Source organism: Gymnoscopelus microlampas (assembly GCF_963454915.1).
Source record: "Gymnoscopelus microlampas genome assembly, chromosome: 23".
In the NCBI taxonomy this organism is placed as follows: domain Eukaryota; kingdom Metazoa; phylum Chordata; class Actinopteri; order Myctophiformes; family Myctophidae; genus Gymnoscopelus; species Gymnoscopelus microlampas.
In genome coordinates this window covers 16,375,868-16,403,787 of record NC_139960.1, presented here as the reverse complement: position 1 = coordinate 16,403,787, position 27,920 = coordinate 16,375,868, and the positions used below count along the sequence as shown (strand labels likewise).

Genomic DNA, 27,920 nt, shown 5'->3' with positions numbered 1-27,920 from the left:
TGAGAGCTTTTAGGTCAGCTACAAGCCACTATACTAAATCAGATGCCACCTATGTGGTATCGCCAATCCGACCGATATGCCCATGTATGGAGATCTCTGTATCTGTCAGTCCTTGTCCCTTTTATGGCCATAATATGGTGATCCCAGTATTTGCCCATGGGCCATATATGGGCATGAACCCCTTTGTGCCCATATACATGGCGCTGACTGATTTGTTTGCACATGATGCCATGGCAACACATTGAGGTTAGACAACACACTTATTTGGACGTAGCCTACTGTAGCTGCATTGGTAACTCCTTATATGGTTATGGCTGAGTTATAGTGACATGAGCCCATTTGCCAATTCTAATTTAGGATTGCATGCGATTGCATCACACCTAGACTTTGACAGCAGCTGCAGAGATGTAAATCCCAAATGTTGATAGGCTACTATACTTTTGCAGTGTGTGCATCTGCTATTCCTGTTTTTAATTGCAAGGAATCTTCTGACAATGACATAATCCTATTTGGATCCATTTGAAGGTTTGCTGCATATGCTCTCATTTTAACAGGATGGATTATCTTTTCTTTCTAATTTTGGCAAATTATTCCATACGAGCGCAAACATGAGTGAGATTTTAAATCCAGCTTTTAATTGCATTAATTTAAACATCAATCTAATCCTAGATTGTGTCCTCAGTCATGTACATTGATCATGTAATTTTTTTAATGCATTATTGGATTAGTAGTAGTACTTGGAGTTTACAAATATGCAGTTTTAAAATTGGAAATTATATATGTGTGTGTGTGTGTGTGTGTGCGTGTGCGTGTGCGTGCAACTGTGTTCACCACTGAGTTTTGCACACATAATGGCTGCTCAATGCTTTACATCGCCATAGTAACCAACCCATCCATCAGCAACCCTGCCCCCCTTTCCTGCTAGCCAACAGCATTAAAAGTTTCCACTGGGTTTCCATGACGACCGACCCCCCCCCTCTCCTCCCCCACGCCCCAAAATCCCCACTCCCCCACCCCCCCCGATGACCTGACGCTTCCTGTTTTCAGATCTGTGGGATGGTGTTTACCTGCTGCCTGTACAGGAGGATCAAAATGGAACCTTACTGAACTGAAGACTGGGACATGCAACGCGCCGCCACTTCCCAGCAGGCAGAGGGCGCCACCAAACGCCTTAACGCAGCCCCCCTGGCTTGAACTGCGGACTCTTTGACCCGCCGACCCCAAAACTACTTGACGTTAACGGGTGTTCCCTTCCTGGTCGACCTTCTTTGCGGTTTAGAAAAGAACAGTGGTTCTCAAACGTTTTAATTCAAGCATCCCCCACTAGGGCAAAGGGCGTAAGTGACATTTTCTGAATTTGACAGGACAGCTTTTCATTGATTGTAATAATTTAATTAAAAATATAAAAAAAATATATATTTTAGAATACATTCATTGAAGCCTAATCTGTATAAAAGTATAGATTGCGTAAATATGTTTGAATTAAATAATTACAATCAATGAAAATTCTTTAGATTTCACTTACACCCTTTGCGCTCCAAGCCCTCACCCCTTAACTCTTGAGTGTGTACAAAGGGAACCAAAGGGTCCATTTGGGACCCATTCAAAGAACCCAGTGGTTCTCCTCCTGGACCCAACTTTGAGAATGACCGGAATGGATGCAACGGCCTGCAAACAAAGTGAGGCTGTTTTAAAATGTCTGATCCAGGCCTCTTGGAAATGTTGGCCTTGTTGCACTGTTACTGTGACTGATTTAAGTTTGTTTTTGTCGCTGAATCATTAATCAGCCTTTACCTTTTGGCTTGGATGCATGCATAGCACTCTGTTTAAGTAGGACACACACAAAAGGGAGAAACTTAATTGCATTCCATTCTCTCAACTCACATGAACCCTAGCGTCCCTATTCTGGGGCAAACATTCTGCGGAAATGGCAGATCCACAAGCTCAGGCTTTGTGAGCTTGTGGATTGAGGAGGGAAAAAAAGGATTAGAGCCCCAAGTATAAGAACCCTGAGGGACCCCGGTCAACTACAAAAGTAATGTATGGTCCAAAGTATAGGGTTTGTCAAAGTGCTGCTTCTGCAGTTTATTTTCTATCATGTAGTTTACTGTCACTCACCTGTGATGAAGATGATAATGATCACTGACACTGGGTTATTTTCTGTGTCGCACGCCACCGCTTGTGTAGGTTGAGGATGAACGCTGTTTACTGGGGCGTCGATGTAGGAGGAAGACCATCCTTTTATGGTTTTGTCGAGCGTAACCACATTGTGCCTCTAATTAAAGGACGACTTCACCCATTTTCAACCTATCTACATAAAATTGGTCCTCACTAATGCTCAACATAAAATGGTAAAAAAAAAGAAAAGATTCTGCTCCGTCTGTGTCTCATAGGAGGTCTGTGGACACTGCAGAAACCCGCCTACCAGTGACATCATCGTTAGGCAGGTTCTTATTTTGAATTGGATTAGACTTGTGTTAACCCGAGAACAGTGGTTACTATTATAGCATGCACATTTTCAAGGAAAATGCATGCAGTGTTTATAAGGTTGGATTCCCCATCGATGATGTCACTGGTAGGCAGGTTTCTTAGCTGTCCACAGCCATCCTATGAGAGACGGATCAAGTAGACAGAAATGGAACCATATTATAAGTTAGTGAGGACCAATTATATGAAGATGGGTCGAAAATCGGTGAAGTCGTCCTTTAAGCTTGCAATGGTTCACTAAGTTTACTAAAGATGAACTTCGATTCAATGCATGGGAAGAATTTAAAAATGTTTAAAACCTATCTATCTTTATATTTGTAGTTATGCTATGTGTATTGTTTGGGATAGCGCTTATATGATATACTGTATCTAACACTGGAAGTGAATCAATATTTTTTCTAAGAACTAGTTATTTATCCTATTAAGTCTTAACTGTACTAGTTGTACAACCATTTAATACAGAATAATTATGGTGAGACTGATCAATTTAGTTTTTGTACACATCTAGGCATTTGCCATTATTTTTATCCAGAGAGATTCCATACAGTAATATCACAAAAAAAAAAATATCGAGTATGAATACAAACACTATTGGTTGGCACTAGAATATATTTGAGAGAAAAAAACATATATATTTTTTGTTTACTTTATGGCATCTAAAGTAGTTCAAAAGGTTGCAACCTATTGCTAAACAAACTTGCTGGATCTAGCACTCCATCTAGTGGCTAGAAGAAGTCACTGCTCTACTCTTGCCTATGTTGTATTCTGATGAAGTTTGACCTGATAGCCTTATAATTATGAATTGCAGATACAAAGGGATGAATTGCGGATACAAAGGGTAGCGTAAAATGGGGAGTCGTGAAGGTCATTGTGTAGCACTAATAAAACGTAGATATTGACGGTATATTTTTGTTTACACCATACTGTTTGTTATAGAATTTTATTTCATGTACTTTTCTGATGTGTTTTACATATTGAAGTTTCATTCTCAGATTATAGAAATGGACTTGTCTGAAAGCCAAAGACCAAAAGAGAAAAGAAGAGCGAGAGGAGGAAGGGTGGTGGGGATTTTGATGTTTTCCTAAATCTTTAGCATAGAATAATCAGTAGCTTATATTCCTCCTTAGAGCCAGATCAAATCACACATTTCCTAATCTTATGCATTGTTGTTGTGGCAGTGGGGTGAACTGGATAAAAAAAAAATACAGTGCCTATAATCCCTAATGTAATTATCTTTCAGGAAATATGCTACTGTATATTAACCACTTATGCCCTATTCTCAAAAATAGGTAGCAGGTCTACAAGCTCACAATGTGGAGCAACGAGTAACGCGTTTGTAGAGCTTGTAGATATAAGCTATTTTCTATATTTAGATTTTTTTTAGATGTTTTTTTTCACCTACATGCCCAAAATACTGACACCAGGTTGAAAGTGGGTGATGGAGTTTTTGTTGATGCCTTATACAAGATGGGGGTTATGAATATAACCGCCTAAGTGGATTTAAAACCGCATTGTCTGTAATGGAAAATTAAAATGGCATGTGCTGTTACCACTGACTGTCCTGGACATATTCCTTAGTGTGTGTGTGTGTGTGTGTGTGTGTGTGTGTGTGTGTGTGTGTGTGTGTGAATATTTACACATTAAATCATAATTGGTGTAATGTGGACTAGTGGTATGTATGTACAGTAATCTTGGGTTGCAGGATAGCATGAGGAAGGGTGTCCTACTGCTCATAGCTAAACTTCTGTAAACGTATAAACTTATCGAGCATGAACATTTTGGTCGTAAAATATCAAGTATGGTCAAATAACTAATTATATGTTATAGTCTCTCGGTATGACTTGGGAACTAATGGTTCCTGAGCCATGTGGCCCATTGGTCACTAAGATCAGGAGCTCTCCATCAGCAGATCTCCTGTTTTGATAGCATGAGGCAGCTTGATGTACAAGTATAATTCATGGCAGTAGTACTGTATGTCACAGATTTACCCCCAATCCAACCCTTGATGCTGAGTGCCACGCACAGTGGCATAGGAGACCATTTGAATATTCGAGCAGCATGTTTAAAAAAAAAAAATCATTTGTATTATATTTTTCATATATCAATGGGAAAATACGCAAAAGTATAGTAAAAATAGCAAAGTAATAGTCAAAATACAAGCTCACAACCTGTCGTGATACTATGCATTGTGAGCCTGTAGATCTTCTATTTTCTCTACTATTATAATATTTTTTTAATATGTATTTATTTCAAAATCGATTATTTTGTTACATTTATTCAATTAAAGGTAGGGTGCAATTTCTTCGTCATAACAAAACGTTTTGTTAAAACGGTTAAAGCACTATATTGTGATAGTAATCCTTGCTATAGAGTGTTTGTTCAGTAACAGGAGTCTCCCCAACTCTAAAGCTCTTTAATAATTAGAAAATATATTTTCAGGTAGGAGACAAACTTTCAGCCAATCAGGAGAGAGTACCCATTCATCAGCTTCATTTTTATAGTGTTCCACTTCCAATTTGTCTCCTCATTTCTTTGTATCATTACTTCCAATTGCACTTGTTTCATCTATTCTCTATCATCCTGATTGGATACAATTGGTATCCCGACCTGAAAATGTATTTTCTGTTTAATTAAGAGCTAGAGAAACATAAAGACTCCCGTTACTGAACAAACACTCTCTCTAGAACACTCTCTCAGAATATAGAGCTATTTAACAATTATTTTGACCAAAGAAAATCACTTACCCTACCTTAACTTCTTGAATGAATTTTTATCAAATAACCGATAAACTGTTGCAATCCTACATTGAAACCCGACCTCCCAGTCTCAGGCTTCACAGTTGATGTCAACAAACTGTCACTTCACACATATTTGTTGAGCGACTATAGAGTTTTGTCTGGACCTTACGTGTACAACGTGAGCAATGTAATACTGAACAGTGATCAAAGTCTTACCAGTTTATGTAAAGGCCCAATCCAGGGCAGATTTGAACATACAAATGAAGAGTTAATATTCTAATTTAATTATATTCTCATACTTAAAGCTGCACTATGTAACTTTCCTCTTCTACCCCAGTTTTGAACCTGGTTTCCTAGGGAAGTGCTGATATTTTTTTTTACCATTGAGCTTATGGAGCCTGCCTGCTTGCTCAGGGGATGCATTTAATCTTGACCATCAGGTCAAAATTTGTGTCAGAGCCTGTGTCTAGGTGAGACATGACCTTTGCCACAATCTAAATGTCTCAAAAGAAGAGCATGGAGACAAAATACAACCACCCCAATTGTATAAGTTACATTGTATTAACATACTCTACCATACAGATTGGACAAAATTACAAGTTTCATTGTGCTGCTTTAAAAGAGCTTCTTTTGTAGGTGGAAAATATGCTATCTTGTCTTAAGCCAACATATTAATAGAAAAGACAACATGTAAACCAACACACATTATTTATACAAAACTGATGACAGTGCTGTCAAACTAGTCTATAAGCTATCTATGAAACCTATGAAAAGTTTAATCTGCAACACAATGGTATACACTATGCAGGGCTGCATCTTCTCTTTCTCAGCTAAGGGGCCCTTTGCCTGAAAAAAACTAACATTGGAAGGGCCTTGCTGTAGAGCCCTGGGGAATCTGGTCAACTAAGTAGAGGGCCCTTGGGAATCCTGTCAATTTAAGTACAGGGTTTAAGTGGTTAAAGCTCAGGGATGTGGCACCAAGGCTATGCAACCACTAGAGGGAGACACAGCCTTAATTGTACAATGATGACCTGTATGATTCAAGTCTACAGCTTTGCATGCCTTGTTTCCCCTTTCAGAACGCTACAGAAATAATATAATTGATCTAATATGAACTAATTTGGCAATATCGACTCATGAACTCAACACAGAGAACGTCTGCCATGACAACTCACCAGAGCAGCATAATTCCATGTTAATGTTATCTACATGCACATGACTTTGAAATGTTGTTCTTTGGCGTTGTGCATGACTTCGTCCCTTCCTCCGCTACCAATCACCACCACCTGGCTGATGAGATGTCGTGATTCAGAACCGTCAATCGTCGGGAGATGTTTTCCAACATTTTTAGGGCGGTCGAGTTTCAGGAGTCTGTCAGTGTCTTTGTCTCCATCAAGCTCCGGTCCATTTTCGTGCGGAGGCCTCACACCATGGGAGGCAGTACACATGCTCTACACACTCACGCACAAACACTCGCCTGCACGCACACATCTGATCATGTTCACACATACGCGATGACGCACACATCTGTTCATGTTCACACCCACACGCGCACACACACAATCTATTATGTGGGAATAACTTCAACAGCCAAACACAAACTGTATAGAGGTGCAGTCAATCACGCACCAACATACACACAAGTATAATCGATGCACGTGCAAAAAAGGCCTTTACCAAAGAATATCAAAGCATTCCTAGGTGGCTGTTTGAGACAGTAATAAAAAAAAACAATGGTTTATTTAGTCCTGTGGGTAATAAATACTGTACATTTCTTTGTCTTACAGTAAGTCTATAGAAAGCTGAGTGCAGCACACACACATACACGCCACTCACAGCCACTATAGACCGGGCAAATGCAGGCCAAGTTTACAAAACCAAACCCTTTTCTTTATACAGAAACACCACTCAGCCCATATAAATTACAGTGTAACTGCCTCCGAGTCCGTGTTCAAGTCTCCATACTTGAAGCAGTGTTTGGCCACATATGAGGAAGACAACCTCCCCCGTGTTGAGACAAAGCCCGTTGACTCAACAAACACGTCTCTTTGACGGATGCTGGAACAAATCAGCGCCTGGCCGTGAGGTGGGGTTGCGCCGTAAACAAATCATACATCAAAATAGATCCAGTGCCACAAAGCACTCTCAGTCTCAGCCATCTGTCCGGTAAACCTACTCTACATTCGGGGCTTCTCAACGGGCCACCATAACTCTGAGAGTGTACGAATGGACCCCACTTTGAGAACCACTACACCATTGGTTCTCAAAGTGGGGTCCGGGGATCCCCAGGGGTCCTTGAGGGAGTTCCAGCGGGTCCCCAGCTAAATGATGGATAGTGAGGAACCAAATGGACCCTTATGGGTCTACTTGGTTCCATTTGTACACTCTCAGAGTTAAATTAACATTGATTTTAGAATATAAATTGGGGTCCCAGAGATAGAAATGCCATTAAATGGGGGTCCGTAGCCCAAATATCTATAAGCTCACAATGTGTTGCAAGATGACTCGCTGTGAGCTTGTAGATCTGCTATGGTATTTGCATGTTTTGTAATGGCCACATACTGCTTGGACACAATGCGTACAATTGTTGAACCATATACGCAATTAAGTGCAACATAAAGGAAGCTTCAGGCTTCTTTGCGGGACAAAACGTGAACCTTTCAGGCTCATGTCAACCACAGAGCTCACTTTTCAATTTAAATCAAAAACCATAGGGGAAGAAATCTTTCCGAAACCTGGTCGGGGGAGCTCCTTACTAACTCGCTGGTTTCAGGAAGCTGTAGCTGCCCCCCAGCTCCCAGCTATTCTTAGGCGTGAACTTTGGTCCGCCTGTCACAGGATGCGTTTCCGTGTCACAGTCGGAGGGCATGGACACACTGGCGCCTTTATCTGAAAAGTCAATTTTTAAACACTCCTCGCCAGAAGACTCTTATCTTTTCCTTGAGTTCGAGCCTTGTAAGAGCCAAATTAGTAACAGTATTTAATTCAATTTCTTTCTATTGTTATATTGTCTTCTGTGTTGGCTTTTATGCATGTGAATAGCTTACCCATGCTTAGGTAGTACCATCTACAGTAAGTTAGTAAAGTGCGCCCCCTAGAGTTGATGCAGATATTATGCTGGGCAGCTGTCACAGGTGAAATTGATCAGTGATTTAATGAGAGAAAAAGTAAAAGGATGCTAGTTTGGAGCGCAGGAAACAAACCGTTTTTGACCGTACTTGCGGTGTTTTTTGATGTTATGTAACCTGTTTTTTGGAACGGAAGACAAGCTGTACTTGTACAAGGACTTTATATTTGTGTTTCTTTTTTGTGTGCATCTTTGTAACTATGAGCTGGATTAGAGTAAAGCTCCATAAACGTCATCCCTGTCTCGTGGAGTCTGAGTACTGTGGTCCAGTTTCTACTAAATGGATGTGCAGTTACAGTAAACCCTTCCTGAACGTGTCTTAAAAGGCTACACCAAGCTAGTGTAAGTGGCAAACGGAAGTGGGACTTTTGGAAAATTATGCCACTATAAGCCTGACCCTAACCCTAACCCCATTTCTGAAGACCCCGAGAGCGGCGATCACCACATGGCATCTGTGCGGCTGCAGCCTCGTTTCTGACCATCTCGTCTGTTTGGCATCAATCAGCGCTCTCATCAACACCAACTCTCATCATCATCATCATCAGACAGCGGGGGTTGTTGGAAAGCGCCGTCTTGAAACACTTTCTGCAGTTTTGTTTCCATCGAAACTCAGTCTCCCATGGTCGGCGGGCCGCCCCCACGCACATACTGTGCAAACAGACGCGCATACCCAGGAAACCACAGCTTTCTCCGAGGCCGAGGGCACCCGGGCGAGAGAGACGGATGTGGAGCATATGGGTACGGAGGGAAGCCTCCGGGAAGGCGGAAATGTATAGCTCGTTTCTCAGTCTGTGCCCGACACAGTTAAGGTGTACTCCTGTATTTTAAACACCATATCTGGATTGCTAGCCAGAGTCCCCCTTGCACCACCCCCCCCCATCCCCATTCACCCACACACGCAGTAAAAAACTGTCTCAGCATGATCTGAGAAAAGCTGACGCAACAGATTTGTAAATACAAGATGATTCTACAGGGCGATATGGAGCTGTGCCTCTTTGCAATGTCAACTTTACCTCTAGTTCCTTTTGACACGATCAATACACGGATACATCACAAAACCCTATAGCTATGCAGGCTCTATTCGACAATGTCACTAACAGTTTTGCTACTAATGTCTATTCAGTATTGTTCAGAAGCAATTTTCCTCTGTTCAGGGCAATTACCTTTGACATCCATCTACTGTATCATATCGTTGTTGTCAGGCAGAAACCTCCTATCCTCATATTTTAACTTTTAGTTTTTTTTCGTTTTCAAACCCTTGTGTGCTACAGCATAAGCCCTGATCTCTTTTCCCACGAGCCAGTGATACAACGCAGGCCCGGTTCTGAGGTTCCGATTACATCGAACCCCGAGATCCACGACTCAACGGTTATCTTTTATCTCCAGGAGCGGAGCTTTGGGGGCAGTACATCTATCCTCACCAACAACAATCGCTCCGCACATCTGGCATTCCCACGTTGTTGGAGCTCCGGTCCTCCAGGGGGCCTCGGCCTGACACATGGCAGTACGCTGACAGTGATATTGGGTTTCGATTTATGTTGGCGTGAGGAGCTTCTGGCTCGCGAGCTCTGACGTCCAGCGCCGCGGTTATCTAACACCCCCATCTCCTCCCCTTTGTGTTTGATCGCAGCAGAAATCTGTCAAACACATTTATGACCATGACCGATGTGTTCCTGTATGCGGGCCAGATTGCAGCCCTCCATTGAGAAGGACAGGTTTGAGTTCAGTGTAAGAGACGAGCAGCTCTTGACAAACGGACCCAGCCATGCTCCTTTAGTGGCCTTGGTCCTGTCGACCCGATCGAACACTTGAGCCTGTGTTTCTCACAGCGGACCTCAAGTGTTGCGCTAGGTCAGCCAAAAGCAACCACTCTTAACAGAATGGGACGGGAAGGTGTCTAACCGTACCAAATGTGAAGTAAGGGACTAATGTAAAATTACACACACACACACACACACACACACACACACACACACACACACACACACACACACACACACATACACACATACACACATACACACACACACACACACACACGCACACACATGCTGGACTAAACCTTCCCATGTTCGCCACCAGGGAACTCAAAAGTTTTGGTTGAAATTAAAATGGTCTAAGTATCATATTGTGCATGAGTAATAGATTCACAGCGGTGACAGTGAAGCATTATTGTTATTGCCACTCATACATTATTCGTTATTTGGCGGGGGACCCCCTGGAAGCCCGTCGGTGACCCTGTGGGGGTCCCGCTTTGAAAACAATGTTTTAGGGTTCACTGGCGATGCAAAGAGAGATAAGAGGCAACCTCAAGAAACCGTCCTGAGATCCAGTTCTCGTTTATTGTTCCAGTTCTCGTTTGTTTTCTCAATGTGGCTGAACTGTTGTTGGGCCCAGTATACCCATGTCAACACAGTGAACCTCTTAACCCTTTAAGACCGGGAACGTATTTCTGTCATTTTAAGAACTCTTTGGCTAATTTTTTTAAATTGTGAAAATGTGTGCAAATCTTTGAATACTGTATATAAGGCAAACATTTGTAACTCCAGTCTTTGCTTCTGGGGATTCTAGAAATGTCTCCTAATTCCTACAGTTTTTTGAATTTTTTTTCCTTCTATATCAGTAGTTCTGAAACGTTTTCATGTCAAGGACCCCCAAAATGTATTTGGCCGCCGACCTCCATCTCAAAATATGTTGTTCCAGGGACCCCCAGAAGCAAAGATTTGAGTTGCAAATGTTCCCTTTAAAAATATATATATATTCAAATTTTGCACAAATGTTCAAGATTTTAAAAAAAATAGCAGATCTACAAGCTCATTGCGTTCCCGGTTTGAATGGGCTAAGCCCTAAGAGCGTCATGCGCTGCTGTGAGCATGTAGATCAGGCTATTTTTGATTGTAGATCAGCAGTTTTTTCACCCATGATAACATGCCCAAAATAGTGGACACCAGATTTGAAAACAGTTAACCTCTACATCCATTACAGTAACCTGTTCACCTTCTGGCAGGGCAGGTTCCACATTCAGTCCACGACATCTGAAAGAAAAGATTCGCCCCCCCCCCCCCCCCCCCCCTCCTTACACACATGTATCATTTTAACCCATTAAGACCGGGAAAGCATCTGTCATTTTAGATTTGAACCACTTTAACCATTATCTTTTACTTAGGCTATTAAAAAATAGCAGATATACAAGCTCACAGTGCGGCACCGAGTGCCGCGCTGTGAGCTTGTAGATCTGCTATTTATTTTAAAAATCGTGAAAATGTTTGCAAATCTTATGTTTCTTTTAAAGCGAACATTTGTAACTCAAATCTTTGCTTCTGGGGGATTCTACAAATGTCTTCTAAATATGTTGCTATAATATCAGTGGTTCTCAAACTTTCAAGGACCGCCAAAATGATATGTATTTTGCCGCGGACCCCCATCTCAAAATATGATGTTCCAGGGTCCCCTGCAGAAGCAAAGATTTTAGTAAAAGATGATTGCTTTAAAATATATATACATTCAAAGATTTGAATTGTTTCCAAAATAGCAGATCTACAAGCTCATGAGCTTGTATATCTGCTATTTTTGAACAGCCCAAAGGAAAAAAAATGACATTGACGCGTTGCCGGTCTTAAAGGGTTAACGTTGCTTAGGGCACTTGATTGCAGATCAACAGTATTTAATCATCAAACGTAAACCCTCCAGCGTTTCTCGTCTGCACATATTGAACACAGGTGCACATTCTCTCAGACAATAGGCCGTGTTGTCGAGTGCCAGAACACATCTCATGTGGGACTCAACAAAAACCTCATAAACAATGCATATGTCCGTCGCGTATAGCTCAGCCGTGTGATTGTACATTAACATGCGAGGGGGATAGCCACAGTATTGAATTACATGCTTTAGAAGACTTACAAAAAATGATTTAAAGAGTGTACGGGTTCCCTCTGGGGCTTGTGCATCTTTGGGAAGACTTGTACTACAGCGCACTCATGCTCGCGCACGCACACACGCGGTGCGCGTGGCACACATACATACACGCACCGCACGCGCGCACACATATCTAGCTTAACATGTTCTATGGTGACTTCCTTGTGAAATATTGTCTGCTGCAATGATTGTGTGTGTGTGTGTGTGTGTGTGTGTGTGTGTGTGTGTGTGTGTGTGTGTGTGTGTGTGTGTGTGTGTGTGTGTGTGTGTGTGTGTGTGTGTGTGTGTGTGTGTGTGTGTGTGTGATGTGCATGAGACCTCTCAGCATATGGGGGTGCAGAGTGGGCTTGAGTCTGCAGCTGTTTCCAATTCTGCCCCATGTGTGTCTGTGTACTCTCACACACACACACACACACACACACACACACACACACACACACACACACACACACACACACACACTTACACAACGCTGGGTGTGTAATACATGCTAATGTACACTGTCTCTCCCTGGGGTGTGTGTGTGTGTGTGTGTCAGCATCACTGTCCCTTCCCTGGAATCTGTGTGGGTGTGTGTGTGTGTCCACATCACTGTCCCTTTCCTGAACTGTGTGTTCCTGACACAGGTACATCTTTGGGACAAATGTTGGACATGAAACTCGCCAGGGATCGCCATGTGAAATTGGGGGTAAAATTAGTGTCATTTGAATAACGACTCGCTCACCACTTACCTTTCATCCCCTCCTTGGTGCAGGGAATCAAAAAGAAAACTTCCTCAAGATCTTGAATTCTGGTCAATGAAGGGTTGAATTGGTTTATAAATCAGCGCAGAGGTGAGACTGTATGCGGAAATTCACATTTTTCTTGACAACATTGGTGTCCTCAATTAGATTGGGGTTTGCGGTTAGGGGAGATGGAATGAACAATCTGGCTCCCCCCGTACCTCTTTGACCTCCTCAAACGTCATGTCCTTTTGCTTTTGCTGCCCCAACCCTGTGGAATGCACTCCCCAATACACTCAGAGAAGCCCCCCACCCTCCAAACCTTCAAAATCACTCTCAAAACTCTTCAATATGGCTTTCCCCAGCTAACCCCCCTGTCTCACCATTTCACAGTTTTTTATTGATTTTAGTCTTTTTTTCCTAATAAAGTTGATTTACTTTTGTTATCTCTCCCCCCCATGTAAAGCGTCTTTGGGTACTTAGAAAAGCGCTATATACATTTTAGATATTATTATTATTATTATATGCAATGTCTCCCAAAGTTTACAATATCATCGGGTGTCTCTTTTCCATAATGATCATCGCTGCTGGGTGGAAACCTTATGTCCAAAACCATTACTTTGTGTTACAATGGATCCAATTCAGTTGTTATTTAGTCACAAGCAGTGGTGGAAAAAGTACTCAAATGTTTTACTTATGTAAAAGTATCAATACTGCTATTTATCTAAGTACTCTGTTACAAGTAAAAGTCCGGAATTCAACATTTATTTGAGTAAAAGTACAAAAGTATTGGTATGAAAATTGTACTTAAAGTACCAAAAGGAAAAGTACTAAAATGTTTGAAAATAGCAGATCTACAAGCTCACAAAGCGTCGCGGTGTGACCCGTTGTGAGCTTGTAGATCTGCTATTTTCAAATAGCCTAGGTAGCCTAGGTATAAAATAGGTTAATGTCTGTTTAATAATGTAATAATTTATATCTGCAAACTAACTAGTATCTAAAGTTTTCAAATAATTGTAGTGGAGTAAAAGTACAATATTTGCCTCTGAGATGTAGTGGAGTAGAAGTAAAAGTATAGACAATTGGAAATACTCCAGTACAGTAAGAGTACCTCAAAATTGTACTGTAAAAGTACAGTGCTTGAGTATTTAGTTACTTTACACCACTGGTCACAAGCTTTTGCTGATACGTTTAATTGGTCAAATATTTATAAAAACCCACAGACAGACTTGATTTATGGAAAAAAAACATGACATTTCTGACCAACTGCTCCGATATAATATCTGCCATATCTGTTTTCCTTACAGTCCAGTGAACTGTCGGCCCGGCAGAGTAATGCCTAATTTATGTTCCGTTGCACAATGGTGTTGCGCGCCGAAAATAGCTGACCTACAAGCTCACAACACGTCATTTTAGTAGAGTTTTTGGCAACGCCTCGGGTCTGTCAATGGTCTGTTAAGAATTGCGATTCTCAGAGTTCTGTTCGAATCAAACCTACGCCAGTATCGCTCCTAATCAAATGCTGCAGGGTCCTAGCTCTGATATTTGGTAATGAAAATGTCTTAACTTAAAGGCAGGGTATGTTATATTATTTTGTTAAAATAAGTGTTAAATAGCTCTATATTGTGATTGCTATAGAGTGTTTGTTCAGTAATAGGGGTCTCCATGTCTCTCCAGCTCTTTAATGCATTTAAAAATGCATTTTCTGGTCGGGATACCAATTCCATCCAATCAGGAGAGAGAACTCATACAGGATAAACAGGTGAAATTGGAAGTGACGAAACAAAGAAATGAGCAGACAAAATTGGAACTGGAACACTATACAATTGAAGCTGATAAATGGGAACTCTCTCCTGGTAGGTTGAAAATGTGCAACTGACCTGAAAACTTATTTTCTGTTTATTAAAGAGCTGGAGAGGGGGGGGGGGGGCTGCTATATTGAACAAACACTCTATAGCGATGAGTACTATCAGAATATAGTGCTTTAACCTTTTAACAAAAAGCTTTTGTTTTTACCAAAACGTATCACTTACCCTACCTTTTCAAATGAATACATACATACATGTACATTTCTGGTGCATTTCCTGTACTGAAAATGCCTGCCTGCAGGTGTCGGGGGTGAACACACATAATATTCGTCAAGGCGAATGTTGTATGACAACCAGATTGGTCTGTCGAGATGTGTTTGTTTACACGCTTAGATGAAGACCGGAGGCCGAAGAGGATAAGATATTTGGAGAAAGACCTGTGTTTGACAATAAAAACGGGGGGGGGGGGGGACTAGATCAGACTAGAAGTGTTTGCCAATTCCCTCTTGAGACGGATGGCGTAGACGAAGAGCGCCGGAGCGACCTTGCCGCGGCGTCCCGGCGGTGGCGTGAGCTTGGAGGAGACAGACAGGGTTGGTAATCAGAGCGCTCCAGTAAACAGCCCCTCAAGTACCCCCCTCAGGAAGTAAACACCCGACGCACATTACGACCCACGACCTTGAGGAGTTGAGATTCAGACAATAAATACAGATGGCGGATCCTTACAAGCGCGGGGGAGGGCGTTTTTGCTTTCCAAAATATACACAAAATATAATGGAGAACACACACTGAAATGAGTGAAGACACATCCAACCAGGCATTATGCCTTTTCTGTCTTCTACACTACAGAGCCAGATCCAAGATTATTTATAGTTACGCCCAGTTATACGAGTACAGAGAGAGTAACATTCTTGCAAAATAAGCCATAGAATAATGATAGAAATACCAGTACAAAAAGTGTGTGTGTGTGCGTATACATACAGACAGGCAACAGGCCTTTGGTGTCCATCTCTGCATAAATGTAGGTTGCATTTGAAAGTGTTATATACAATAAGTAAGTAACAGGTGTATGTATATATGTATATAAACTTTATTTCAGACACAATAGGTCGCGGTTAGGTGGTGCACGCACATCCAAGAATTGCAACGGGTGCTGCATCCAACTGAATAAACATGAACACAAGAAAAGAGTCCGCACACCGTCTTAATGCTCCCGGCAATTTTATGAATAGAGCGGTCAAGATAACAACGTTTCGGCCGGTGTGGCCTTCGTCAGGTATCAATTGCCGGGAGCATTAATACGGTGTGCGGACTCTTTTCTTGTAGACACAATAGGTCCACATAAAAAACTGAGATACAAAACAGGCAATAACAACACATAAATATCCTGAGTTCCAGACTGTTTTCACTCTATAAAGCCCAGATCAATTAAAAAAACATATTTAACATTGCCTCCAGTGTTTCCAGAAGTATTTTGTTTACAAGCACCTATGCTTTGTTTAATGGCTGCAGTAAATGGTGGAAATGTTTACACTAAAGAAAGGGAAGGGGTTGTTTTACTTTACTCGTAAAGGTACTGTATCTAGGGAAGCATATTGTGTTCACCTTGTGTTATGTTCTCTGTTGTCTTAGAACCTTTGATTGGAGCTTTGGGGACATTTTCTGAATTCAAACTACTTCATCTCAGTGTCAGCAAAGGTTCTGTCAAGTCAAAGCTTTGTTCAGACTTAAGTCAAGTGATTTAGTGAGTTAGTTAGTCAGTGATTTATTTCTCAAATCTGATCTTTAGGACTGACTGTCCCTACTGTTAAATGACTAGATCGGATTTGTGTGTTTGCATAGTTTGCTGTGTTAACAACATAGGCGTGATTAATGTTAACTTAAACTCTGCAGTACGATGGTGTCACTCATAGAAAAGCTCTACAAGCTTGTAGATCGGCTATTTTTGGTGAGCGAGACCATCGTACGACAAATCAGGCTTCAGTCAGTGTCAAGTATCCAGACTGGGACACATCTTCGAAAAATCTGATTTGCATCACATTTCAAAACACATTGGAATGTGGCTCAAATATGATTACCAAAAATGTGTTTTCATGTGCTTGGTTTTTGCTGTTCAGGCTTGATCAAAAAAAATCTGATTTCAATCATTGTAAATACAAGTATTAAGCGAGCTGTGCTGTCTGAACATATTTAATTTCCATACGCTACAGCTCGGTTTCAGTTCTCGGAAACCGACTGTAACATCGTCCATGATCAGGAGGAAGTGCTAATCCTGATTCTGGGAACCCACCATGGGAAGAGCAAGCAGTGCTGTTGCTCTGCATTGGTCAGGCTGAGGTGACGACATGGCAACCAGACATTCGAGCCAACACAACACCGCCATGTTTTACAGTACAAACCGTAAATAGTGAACTTCAACACTTACAATGGCCAGGGTTCCCACAATCATGAAATTCCTGGAAATATTTTCAAACTCTAAAAAACGTTTTCCAGGCCTGGAAAAGGTTTGGAATTAATCAAATGTTTGGATAATATACAATAATTTACATAGTTTTTAGTAATGGATTTTGTTCATAAAAAAAAACATTTCTAGCATTAGGCTACGTGAAATGCGTGTGGCCTAATGTATATAGGGCATCACGTGACAAAAATAATTTATCTACAAGCTAGCAATACGTTGCACCGTGATACATTTTTAGCTTGTAAATCTGTGTTTTTGGAGTAAGAGCCTATGCTATAGGCCTGGAAATGGGATAAAAGTTTTGAAAATGTATTGGTAAAAATTTGTGGGAACCCTGAATGGCAATATTCTTGTCGCGTAACTCCCCTTCATGGTTTGTCCTGGTTGACATCAGGGGTATGTAAACGAAAAAACAATCAAAAAAACTTCACTCGTTCTGGAAAGTTTCAGGTTAGGGAAGGGTTCTGGCCTGGGTTACCCTTCGTAGTCAAACAAAGCCTGCATGCTAACCTGTTTTGCGTGCCTGACATTGTTCTAATCTCCTTAAGGCCGTTGCTTAAAGTCTTAGATACTTGTTATGCAGTCAGCACTGACCTAATCTCTCAAAAACGCTGGGGGCGCTGTTTTTCCTTTGCATTTGACGATGGGTTCCCAGATTGGCACTGACCTTAAGTATGTAAAACAAGCATACGGATGTACCCCTGCCCTCAGCTTAGCAAAGGAATGCGACATGTTTACGCAAACCAATATTTTAATTGGGAGTTTCACAAAACGCCAACGCGGTTGAGTTATTTGTCTTCATCTCAGCCATAATATGAATATAATTTTGACGCACGTGAACCTGTATCGCAGGTTTGGAGATGTAAACAGCGTCTTGTGTTTCATGGGAGTGTGATAACGCTGTTTATGCATGCAGGTCCTGTGGCGTCGAGTAACATTTTTAAATTGTTGCCCACATGAAAGTGTGTGTCAGGCGTTAACGTGTGCAGCTGTGAGACTTTGAGCCTTTTTTCTCTCCCCCGTACTGTACGTACATCTGGTTATCCTTGTAGACACCAAGCCAGGTTGGAAATGTGTCTCGATAAATCAGGATATATCCCTTGTACATGGTTTTTGTGTTGTAAGCAGCCCTTCCCTGTTGTCAGCCCTGGCGAGCGTGGCGTCCCATCTGTGAAACATATCAGCAAATCAAATTACCAGCCGATGTGATTTATAAACACAGGAAATTCAGGTGGGGAATTTTTCCGTGTTGAGTGGGGGGGGGGGGGGACTTCCCAAGATGCCTCATAGAAAACTTGTAGGGACACGATACGCGAATGCAGAGCAATCATGAGTCATGAGCCGAGAAGAACTGATCTACAAGCTGACAGCGCATCGCATTGTGACGCGTTGCTAGCTTGTAGATGGGTTCTTTTTTGGCGAGCGATTCCGTCGTTCTACAGAGTGTAAGTCAGGTTTCCAGGCAACAGTGGAGGCCACTGTGAAACTGACAGATGTGACTGAAATCTGTACTTTCAACACTATTTTGAGTGGTTAGTTGAAGGACAACTTCACCCATTTTCAACCCGTGGACACTTCACCTGTGGACACTTCAGAAACCCCCCCTACCATCGACATCATTGTTAGGCGGATACAAAAAAATATTGCTTATATATTTATTAACGCAAGAACAATGGCGTCCATTATAGTATGCTAACTTACCAGGAATAGACAGCCTGCAGTTTCTATTTGCTTGGATTCCCCATCGATTATATCACGCGGGTTTCCGAACCGTCCGAGACACAAAGTGAGTAGACAAAAATGGTACCATATTATGATGAGCATTAGTGAGGACCATTATAATGAAGATAGGTTGAAAATGGGTGAAGTCTCTGGCAAAATATGAGGTTCATATTCCGTGATCAGTTTGATATTCGTTATGTATTACATTCATAGTTTATTCGAGGTGGGGTGCTGATTCAGGATCCTTTCATAAAGGGATAAATTAAGACATTTCGAGATGATATACCTTCCGTATTGTGACGTATTTCAGAGTGAAACAACATAGGCAGGCGGGACTTAACATTGGGAGGAATTTAATTTGAACATGATCATGCAGAATTATGCAGTTGAACATTGATTGATGTGATGTCATGATATTATTGGTTTAAATTGGTTGGTTCAATCCTACGTAACCACATTTTCTTTTACAGGAAGAAACCGTGATTGGATTTTGATACAAGAATACAAAGAAATGTATTATTCATATATTTTTTTCCATTCAGATAGTGTTAAATAGGTGCATAATATGATGAGGGATGTGAGTTAAAAAGGGTTTAAAACCTTGTTTCTTTTATATCATCTCAGCTTTAAACGTTGACAAACTAATGAGTTTGACAACAGTACTCTGGCATACATTGAAGGGGGTTTCAACTTCATTCTTTCCTTCTTGAAGACAGAATTTGTTGACAGAACTTGCGGATTGGCTTCTAAAGCTCGTAGAAACTCGATAGATTCCCCTGAGGAGGAAATGGGAAGCATGTTAAATGCAAAAAACATTGTACGCTGTTTTGGAAGTGTAACCGCTTCCATTTAATTTTTATGACAGATACCAGTGATGGAAGAGGTACTCACATCTTTTACTTAAGTATAAGTGCCAATACTGCTGTAGTTGAATAGCAGTATTTTTAAAGTAAATAAGTGCACTTTATACGAGACTTTTACCAGAAGTAAAAGTCTGGTATAAAAAATGTACTTGAGTAAAAGTGCAAAATTATTGGCATCAACATATACTTAAAGTACCAAAAGTAAAAATACTCATTATACAGAATGTCCCATTTCACAATATGTATAAAAAATATTTTGAAAGTAGCAGATCTACAAGCTCACAACGTGTCGCAAAGCGACACATTGTGAGCTTGTAGATCGGCAATTTTCAAATAGCCAGCGTATATAGAGGGCTCTACGTTTTAGTTACTTTAGTAAGTAAAGTTTTCAAAGAATTGTAGTGGAGTAAAAAGTGTAATATTTGCCTCTGAGTTGTAGTGGAGTAGAAGCCAAAGTATTGAAAAATGGAAATACCCAAAGTTGTACTTAAGTACAGTACTTGTTAACATGCACTTATTTACTTTCCACCACCGACAAATACAATACTTTTCTCTCTCTCCCTGTTGAAATAGTGGACATTTGATGTTGATACCAGTTAAATGTAATTTGTGGTAGTAGTAGTAGACTTCCTCTGAGGAACTGTTTGGAGGATTCTGCTGTTTGTCAGAAAACTCACTGTTTGGTTCTTTTTGGACGTAACAGGTTGAACTTTGACAACGTGTGGCTTGGTGTGCAGACAGCCATGTAGACAGCGGTGAGCCAGTCTCCTGTTGTAGCAGAGATGTTTCTGTCCACACGTGTGTGTGTGTGTGTGTGTGTGTGTGTGTGTGTGTGTGTGTGTGTGTGTGTGTGTGTGTGTGTGTGTGTGTGTGACTATACTGTACTGTACTTGTGAGGACCATAATGTCCGAACACGTATAGCAGAATGTGAGAAATATACGTGTTGAGGGCCTTTTTCCTTGTCCTCACAAGAGAAGTGGTTGATTTATGGTTGAACAATATTTTTAGAGATACGTTTACAATTAGGAAAAGATTCAGGTTGGGGTTAGGGTCAGGATTAGACATTTAGAGGTTAGATGTAGAGGTTGGAATTAGAGTTAAACATAATACACTTATTACATACTTGTTATTTGCCAGTGTCACGCACCAACAAATAGCTGATCTATAAGCTCACAACGTGTCGCAGCGCGACACGTTGTGAGCTTGTAGATCTGCTATTCTTTTGGCTTTAGGCTTACGGCTAAAATGCCCATTTAAAAAAAAAATGGCATTCATGAAATTGCTGTCCTAAAATCCTGATGTCCTCACAAGTAGAGTAATACAAACCTGTGTGTGTGTGTGTGTGTGTGAGAGGGAACTCTGGATGATACCGGGGAGAGCATACCATCGCCAATGGAACATGCAGAAAGCCCACATATCGGGGCCACACACGTGCAACACTCTGATGATCACTGTCCGCCTGCCAAGCAGGCCTGTCCGTGGAGTTAATGTAGTGTCTCTCTCTCTCACAGCCACACACACACACACACACACACACACACACACACACACACACACACACACACACACACACACACACACACACACACACACACACACACACATGCCTCACATTACTCCTGGCGTCTTCACAAGTGTACTTATACTGTACAGAGGTGTGTGTGTGTGTGTGTGTGTGTGTGTGAGCGAGTATCCTCAGGCCTCTCTTTAAATATGTTTATGTGTGAGAGACATAGCCCATAAGAATCCAATTTGCTTCAATAGCACTTTGTGTCAGTGCTAAAGATTACACCATAATAACAAGATCAAGATGGAGACAGCGCTCTGAAAATGATGTCGCCTGGCATGCAGTCCTCCTTTTGTCCACCAGGTGGACTCAGTGTTCCAAACGACAGCCTTTGCATTCCTTGTCGCCCGCTCTCACTGGAATAGAACCAAACCCTTCGACTTGGAACCGTGTGTGTGTGTGTGTGTGTGTGTGTGTGTGTGTGTGTGTGTGTGTGTGTGTGTGTGTGTGTGTTTCGCGAGAATTCACATCCTCAACAGTCTTGAGTGGTTGTCAACATTTTCAGGTTAAGGACCCCCAAATTGTAATAGTATTTGGCCGTGGACCCCCAATAGGCTCTGTGCATGACTGTAGTTCCCTTTTCCAGAAGAAGGTATTCCCGTTTCCTGTTCCGGGGTCAGTTTGTATATATATAGCTTCATTTGATTGGCTCAGCAGCAGATTTGAACCGGAGACTTTGCCGATCGTCTATACGAACACAATTGGCCCACATTCGGGGGGAGGGAAGCCGGGCAGGGAGGGTGATGTCACTGCACGTACTCCTACGGGGTGGGGAGGCACCTGTCAGCAGGGAGTGTTGGACGGGAGGAGTAGGACGAAGGCTCTACGTCCTCCCAGTGGGGACTCAGTGACAACTCAGAAATGTGTGTGGGGAGGAATGAATTGGCTTAACAACTGAATTGGGGATAAAATATAGTATAACAGTATAATATCAAAACATAAATAATCAATTTGAGTAAGGTTTGGTTATGGTGTTCATAGAGACAGAGAGAAAGAGTGGAGACATAGTCATGTGGTTATGAATTATGAATAAGTAATGATGGTTTCAAACGAGGAACAAACAATTTAACAGATGCAGGGGGCAAGTTCACATGGGCACTAAAGCAATCGCCATGGATACCAGGCATGTTTGTGTGTGTTTGCGCACGCGCATGTGTGTGCGGTCTCCGTTTCCAGAAGTGCGTGTAAAAACGAGCATGCCTCCATTTGGCGAGCTGAATCGCCTGTGGACATTTCTGACCAACTGGTGTGTCTGTGATCTGAATGCTGGCGCGGTAAGAAAGAAAAAAAAACTGTGTTTTGTTATCATCACAGAAGCACTGAAATGTGATCATAAGGGAGACTTTCTAGTATGACTTCAAATTCACCCATAAATGAAGTCATCAATAGGCGGATATTTTTGCTTTCCTCACCAGAAAGCAGAACACGATTTATCTTGCAGCTTTCAAAAGCGCAAAACAACAGATTCAGCTCCGTCCATGACAATGAAGATGAAAGGAGTAGTTCACCCAGAACATGTTCTTATTTTCTATCAGTTACACACCCCATAAAGCCTTGAATTCATGGAGATGTTTTTGTTTTTGTCGCATTCCTGAGCCAATAATTAGATGACCAGCGTCATCTACTGGGTCTCGTACTGAACGATGACCTGGTCATCAAATTATTGGCTAAGGAATGCGACAAAAACAAAAAAATCTCAATTAATTCAATGCTTCATGGGGTGTGTAATTGATAGAAGGTAAGACATTTTTTGGCTGAACTACTCCTTTAACCACACAAACCCTGATAGCGAATCTATTCTGGGCATGTCATAATAGGGGAACAAATGGAACCATTTGTACACTCTCATGGGGGTCCTTGAAAAAATAATAAATTATTTTTAAAAACCATTAATAATAGTGCAGCTCCAAGTTAGTAAAATAATGTAAATGTACAGTAAGAATACAAAACTGTAGTGCAACATCAATTCAAAATATGACTGCAATTGAAATCATCATGTGATAAATTGACATGGTATCGGAACGGCATAGATACCGAGCATTTTAGGTAGTATCGACATAACTTCGCATCACCAGACTTTCCACCGTGGAGGGAAGCCTGGTATTCATTCTAAACCAAGCCGTGTGATCCGGTTAGATAAAAATAAAAATAAACTGGTGGTTCCAGTGGTTTGTTCCGGTTGGCGTCGCATTGTTTTTGTTTCCCACATAATGCAAATCAATGAGATTAGTCACGCTACGAGTTAGAGTCCGAGTTAAAACATCGTCTATCGTCCCCTTGCCAGCGAAAACAAGCGATTTTACTGTACCTTTGAAAAATCAGGGAATATTTTCCGTGATCCCTGTCCTCACAGAGATCGCCTTATGCACGGGATTCTCGGGAGTCTCGAGAAAATTGTCTGCTTGTTCTGGCCAGCTGAATAAGGCTTGTTTTTATCGTAAAGCAAGAGGAACGGAGATATAGGCATTTCCCGATAGGAAATAAACAGTAAGTAAATGAGTTTAATTTTTCGACGTCATTTAAAGTCAGTCTGTCGAAACAAAATGATTAAACCAATTTTAAACTAGGGGAATCGTTTTGGAGGTGCACGGCACTGGTGATTCCGGTCGCCTGATGACGTAAAGTTATTTCCGCTCCGACCGAATCAGAAACCCGTATTGATCAAAGGCTAGTATACCGGCAGCTTTTCCCATACTGGCATCGGTATTGTAACGACTCAAAAAGAAAGTAAAGCTAGAAGAACACAGCCAGAAATGACTGCTTATCCTAACACTCTGTCACTCTCTTCTATTTCCATTCAAAACAACGGCAGTGTGCCTATTGAAACAAAGAGTGTCAAAGTCTGCCTGTGCAGCCCCTCATTATGCAACCGTGTGCTTTGATAACTCCAGCGTTTAATTAGAAACACATGGCTGTGTGGGACAGAGGCTCTAATGTCTACACAGCCTGCCGCTGCGGCGTGAGTAATTGTCTCTCCATCTCTACTAGCACACGGCCATTTTTAACCTGCCTGACAGCCGGCAAACAGGACAAGGAGAGGAGAGGATAATATAGAGAAGAGGAGGCCAGAGGAGAGGAGAAAAGCAAACGTAGGTAGATGAAGGAGAGGAGGAGAGAGGAGAGGATAATAGAGAAGAGGAGGCCAGAAGAGAAGAGAGGAGAGGAGAGGAGAGGATAATAGAGAAAAGGAGGCCAGAAGAGAAGAGAGGATAAGGGAGGAGAAAAGAAAACGTAGGTAAAGGAGAGGAGGAGACGAGGTGAGAGGATAAAAGAAAACGATGAAGGAGAGGAAAGGAGAGACAAAGAAGAGGCAGGTCATTCCAAACCTGCAGTGAGTTTGGGCCCCTGGGAATATTTGTGTTCAGTTTTTTTCTCCGTGAAGGTCCTTCTGAGGAGAGCGTGGAGTCAGGACAGGGCAGAGATGGAAAGAGCAGTTTTCTTCTCTTTCATTCTCTCTCTCTCTCTCTCTCTCTCTCTTCCTTTATGTTGCTCTGTGGCAGCCAGGAGCTTGCTGGATGTGAGGGAGGTCCCAGGTGAACCCGAGACCAGTGGAGTTCTGACATCATGACAGGACACTTCATCACAGCCTGCAGAGGCCGTTTGGAGCGCTGCCCGGGCCGGCCCAGCACTGCTCTTCTAGCTTCTCTCTCTCTCGTACAGTAATCCACCGTATACAGGAACCACGTCTCTCTGAGAGATTGTGATAGATAAGGCACATGGTGTGTGTGTGTGTGTGTGTGTGTGTGTGTGTGTGTGTGTGTGTGTGTGTGTGTGTGTGTGTGTGTGACAGAGATGAAGTAGATGAGCCATCCTTTCATGAATCGTTCACAATCTGAGGTCATCTCTTAACAGGATATATTCTGTTCCATCTCCATTTCCTGTCAAAAAGAAATCGCCGCACAAGGAGAGAGAGACTGCATTATAATAGTCTGTTTGTGATTTTTCATCCGTTGCCATGGTTTTGCTGTTTTTCTCCCATTGGATACCTTTTAGAATGGGATTTTTCTTTTGACACTTAGAGTCACTTGCAAACACTTGCACATGACATGCACGCATCACGCGCACACACACACACACACACACACACACACACACACACACACACACACACACACACACACACACACACACACACACACAAACAACATAAAATGTCTGACGGCAGCTTGCAAGACGAGACAAAGGGAGAGACAGTAAGACATTTTATTTTCATACTTTGCTGCTCTGAGGTTTTTGCCTGTAGATACATGAAATAAAATGAGTTTCCGAACAGATATCCGTGGCTTGGCGAAGGTGATGCCTCGTAATAATAAAACACATTATGGAATATTACATTAACTTCAGTTCCATTAAGTCATTATTGGCGATCTATCTAAAGCAATGAAACTCTTATGAAACACTGTTGAGTGTGAAATATATGTATTTTTAGGTGTGACTCATACAATTCAGGCATCAGACTGTGTTACCAAATTCATTCATTCGGAAATGAGGGGCGAAATGACTTTACCAAACAGAAAATAACAAAAATATGATCCAGGTTAACCACTGAATCACTTGAACCCTAGCATGTCCCTATTCCGGGGGCGAACATTCTGTGAAAATGGCCAATCTTGCTACACATTGAGAGCTTGTAGATTGGCTATTTTCGGTGCAGATATTTGGTGTAGAGGGAAAAAAGGAGGGGACCTGTAGTATTGACCCCTGGGGGAAACCCAGGCCAATGCAGTGTACAGCGTTTAACTGGTTCCGAACCATTTTATTTTGGCTCTTCAAATATAGCAGATCTACAAGATCGAGGTACAAGCTATGATTTTATAGACCTGCTATTTTTTCAATTGAAAAATTGTGAAGAATATTAAAAATGTGGATATATTTTGAACATTCATTTTCACCTATAATGACATGCCCACAATACTCTGTGAATAGACCATAGAGTTAAAAATAATAGAGAGGGCACGGGAAATCCCTGCCCATCCACTTGCATTGAGTTGCTCACCCAGCGCATACTCCTAAATCACCCCTTCTTCCGGGTAGGGAAATGTGAGGGGCGGGGCCTATTTAGGGCTTCTGTGACGCGTTTTGTGTCACGGAGGTGACGTGTTTTGCGTCACCTCCATGCGCAACCCTGTGCGCAAGCTCGTGAGTCGAGCCCATTGGTCGAAAACCGCTTTCGCTCGTTTGTGATAGTGGCCCAGGCCGTTTTAAGCTGCAGTACCTATGAATGGCCAGCATGTCCAATGCGCTTCAACGCAACCTCTGGGTTCTAGGGGCTTGGAATAGACCCATCCACTTCATTCATCATCGGTTCAAAGTTCGCCAAGCCCCGATCCGCGCCTATAACTCTTCCTCGTCAGATGTCAGTCATTCTTGGCGGGTGGGTGGGCAGGCAGGGCTGCCCCCCCCCGCTGGGTGAAGTGTAAGCCGTTATTTAAATACCCTCAGCTGTTCACAACCCTTTCCACCCGGAGAGAGTGAGTGAATGAGAGCGGAAGGGGAGAGTGCATGGGTGAGAGACAGAGGGACAGAGAGAGAATGAGAAACTGGAACTCAGAGGATCCGCAGGTCCTGAAGCCCATCAGCTTCTCAAACGTCCCAGGGAGCTTACCCAGAATCCCCCACACCCAACCCCTAGTGTCTCTACCCCCCCCCCCCCCCCCTTGCTTTTTCTCTCTCTCCAGAATAACCATTAGGGGGGTCCCTGTGGTTGGAATTCAGTCTCACATGACTCAAATCCTCCTCCTGTGTGGGAGCTAACTGCTTGGCACCTCGTGCCGCCTCCGGGGCCGAACGTCGATGATGTCACGGATCTGATGCGGATGCGGGGGGGCCCGTTTTGTCCGATGCATGGGAAGGATCCCCCCCAGACCCCTGAGATGATGATGATGTCACACAAACTGGCATGGTGCGAGATAGAGAGCCGCTGATGGACAGCTTGGTGTGCTTGGATGGCACAGATGGTTTGGGGGGGTGCTTAGTAGTGTGTGTGTGTGTGTGTGTGTGTGTGTGTGTGTGTGTGTCAGGTGCTATAGTGTCTTATCAAGTGGTGACGTACACGTGCATGCGGGCTCTGCTGTTCCTTTTTGACATTTTTTCTCCTCGTCGTCTAATTTAGTCTCTTGTCTTCTTATTTAAAGGAGTAGTTCACCCCAAAAAATTACAGATTTTCTATCAATTACACACCCCATGAAGCATTGAATTCATGGAGATTTTTTTGTTTTTGTCACATTCCTAAGTAAATAATTTGATGATAATGATAAAGCTAATGTATCCGGTAGGAGACACAAAGGAGACTCTTTGTGGCTCGACTCACGAGCTTGCGCACAGGGTTGCGCATGGAGGTGACGCAAAACACGTCACCTCCGTGAAAATAGGTTATTTTTTCTGTGAACTACTCCTTTAATTTCAATCGTTCTACTCGTCCTTGCCGATGGCATTCAGTGTTGTCAGAATGCCTTTTAATTTTGTCATCACTTTGTCACCGCTTCTTGACATTATTTTAACCACTGTGG

General features: G+C 42.2%; 2 protein-coding genes across 4 annotated transcripts in view; both read left to right on the top strand.

Moving 5' to 3' along the window:
• The window catches only part of tspan11 (tetraspanin 11), a 37,623-nt gene extending 33,580 nt beyond the window's left edge, over positions 1–4,043 (top strand). For all 3 annotated transcript variants that reach the window (XM_084049670.1, XM_084049669.1, XM_084049671.1), the window contains one exon: positions 1,048–4,043. In XM_084049670.1, coding sequence (XP_083905796.1) covers positions 1,048–1,107 — 60 coding nt within the window. In that variant the 3' untranslated portion in view covers positions 1,108–4,043. The remainder of the gene's footprint in view (positions 1–1,047) is intronic.
• LOC311039460 (protein O-mannosyl-transferase TMTC2-like) overlaps positions 1–27,920 on the top strand; it is a 377,431-nt gene that overhangs the window by 291,239 nt on the left and 58,272 nt on the right. The window lies entirely within an intron of this gene.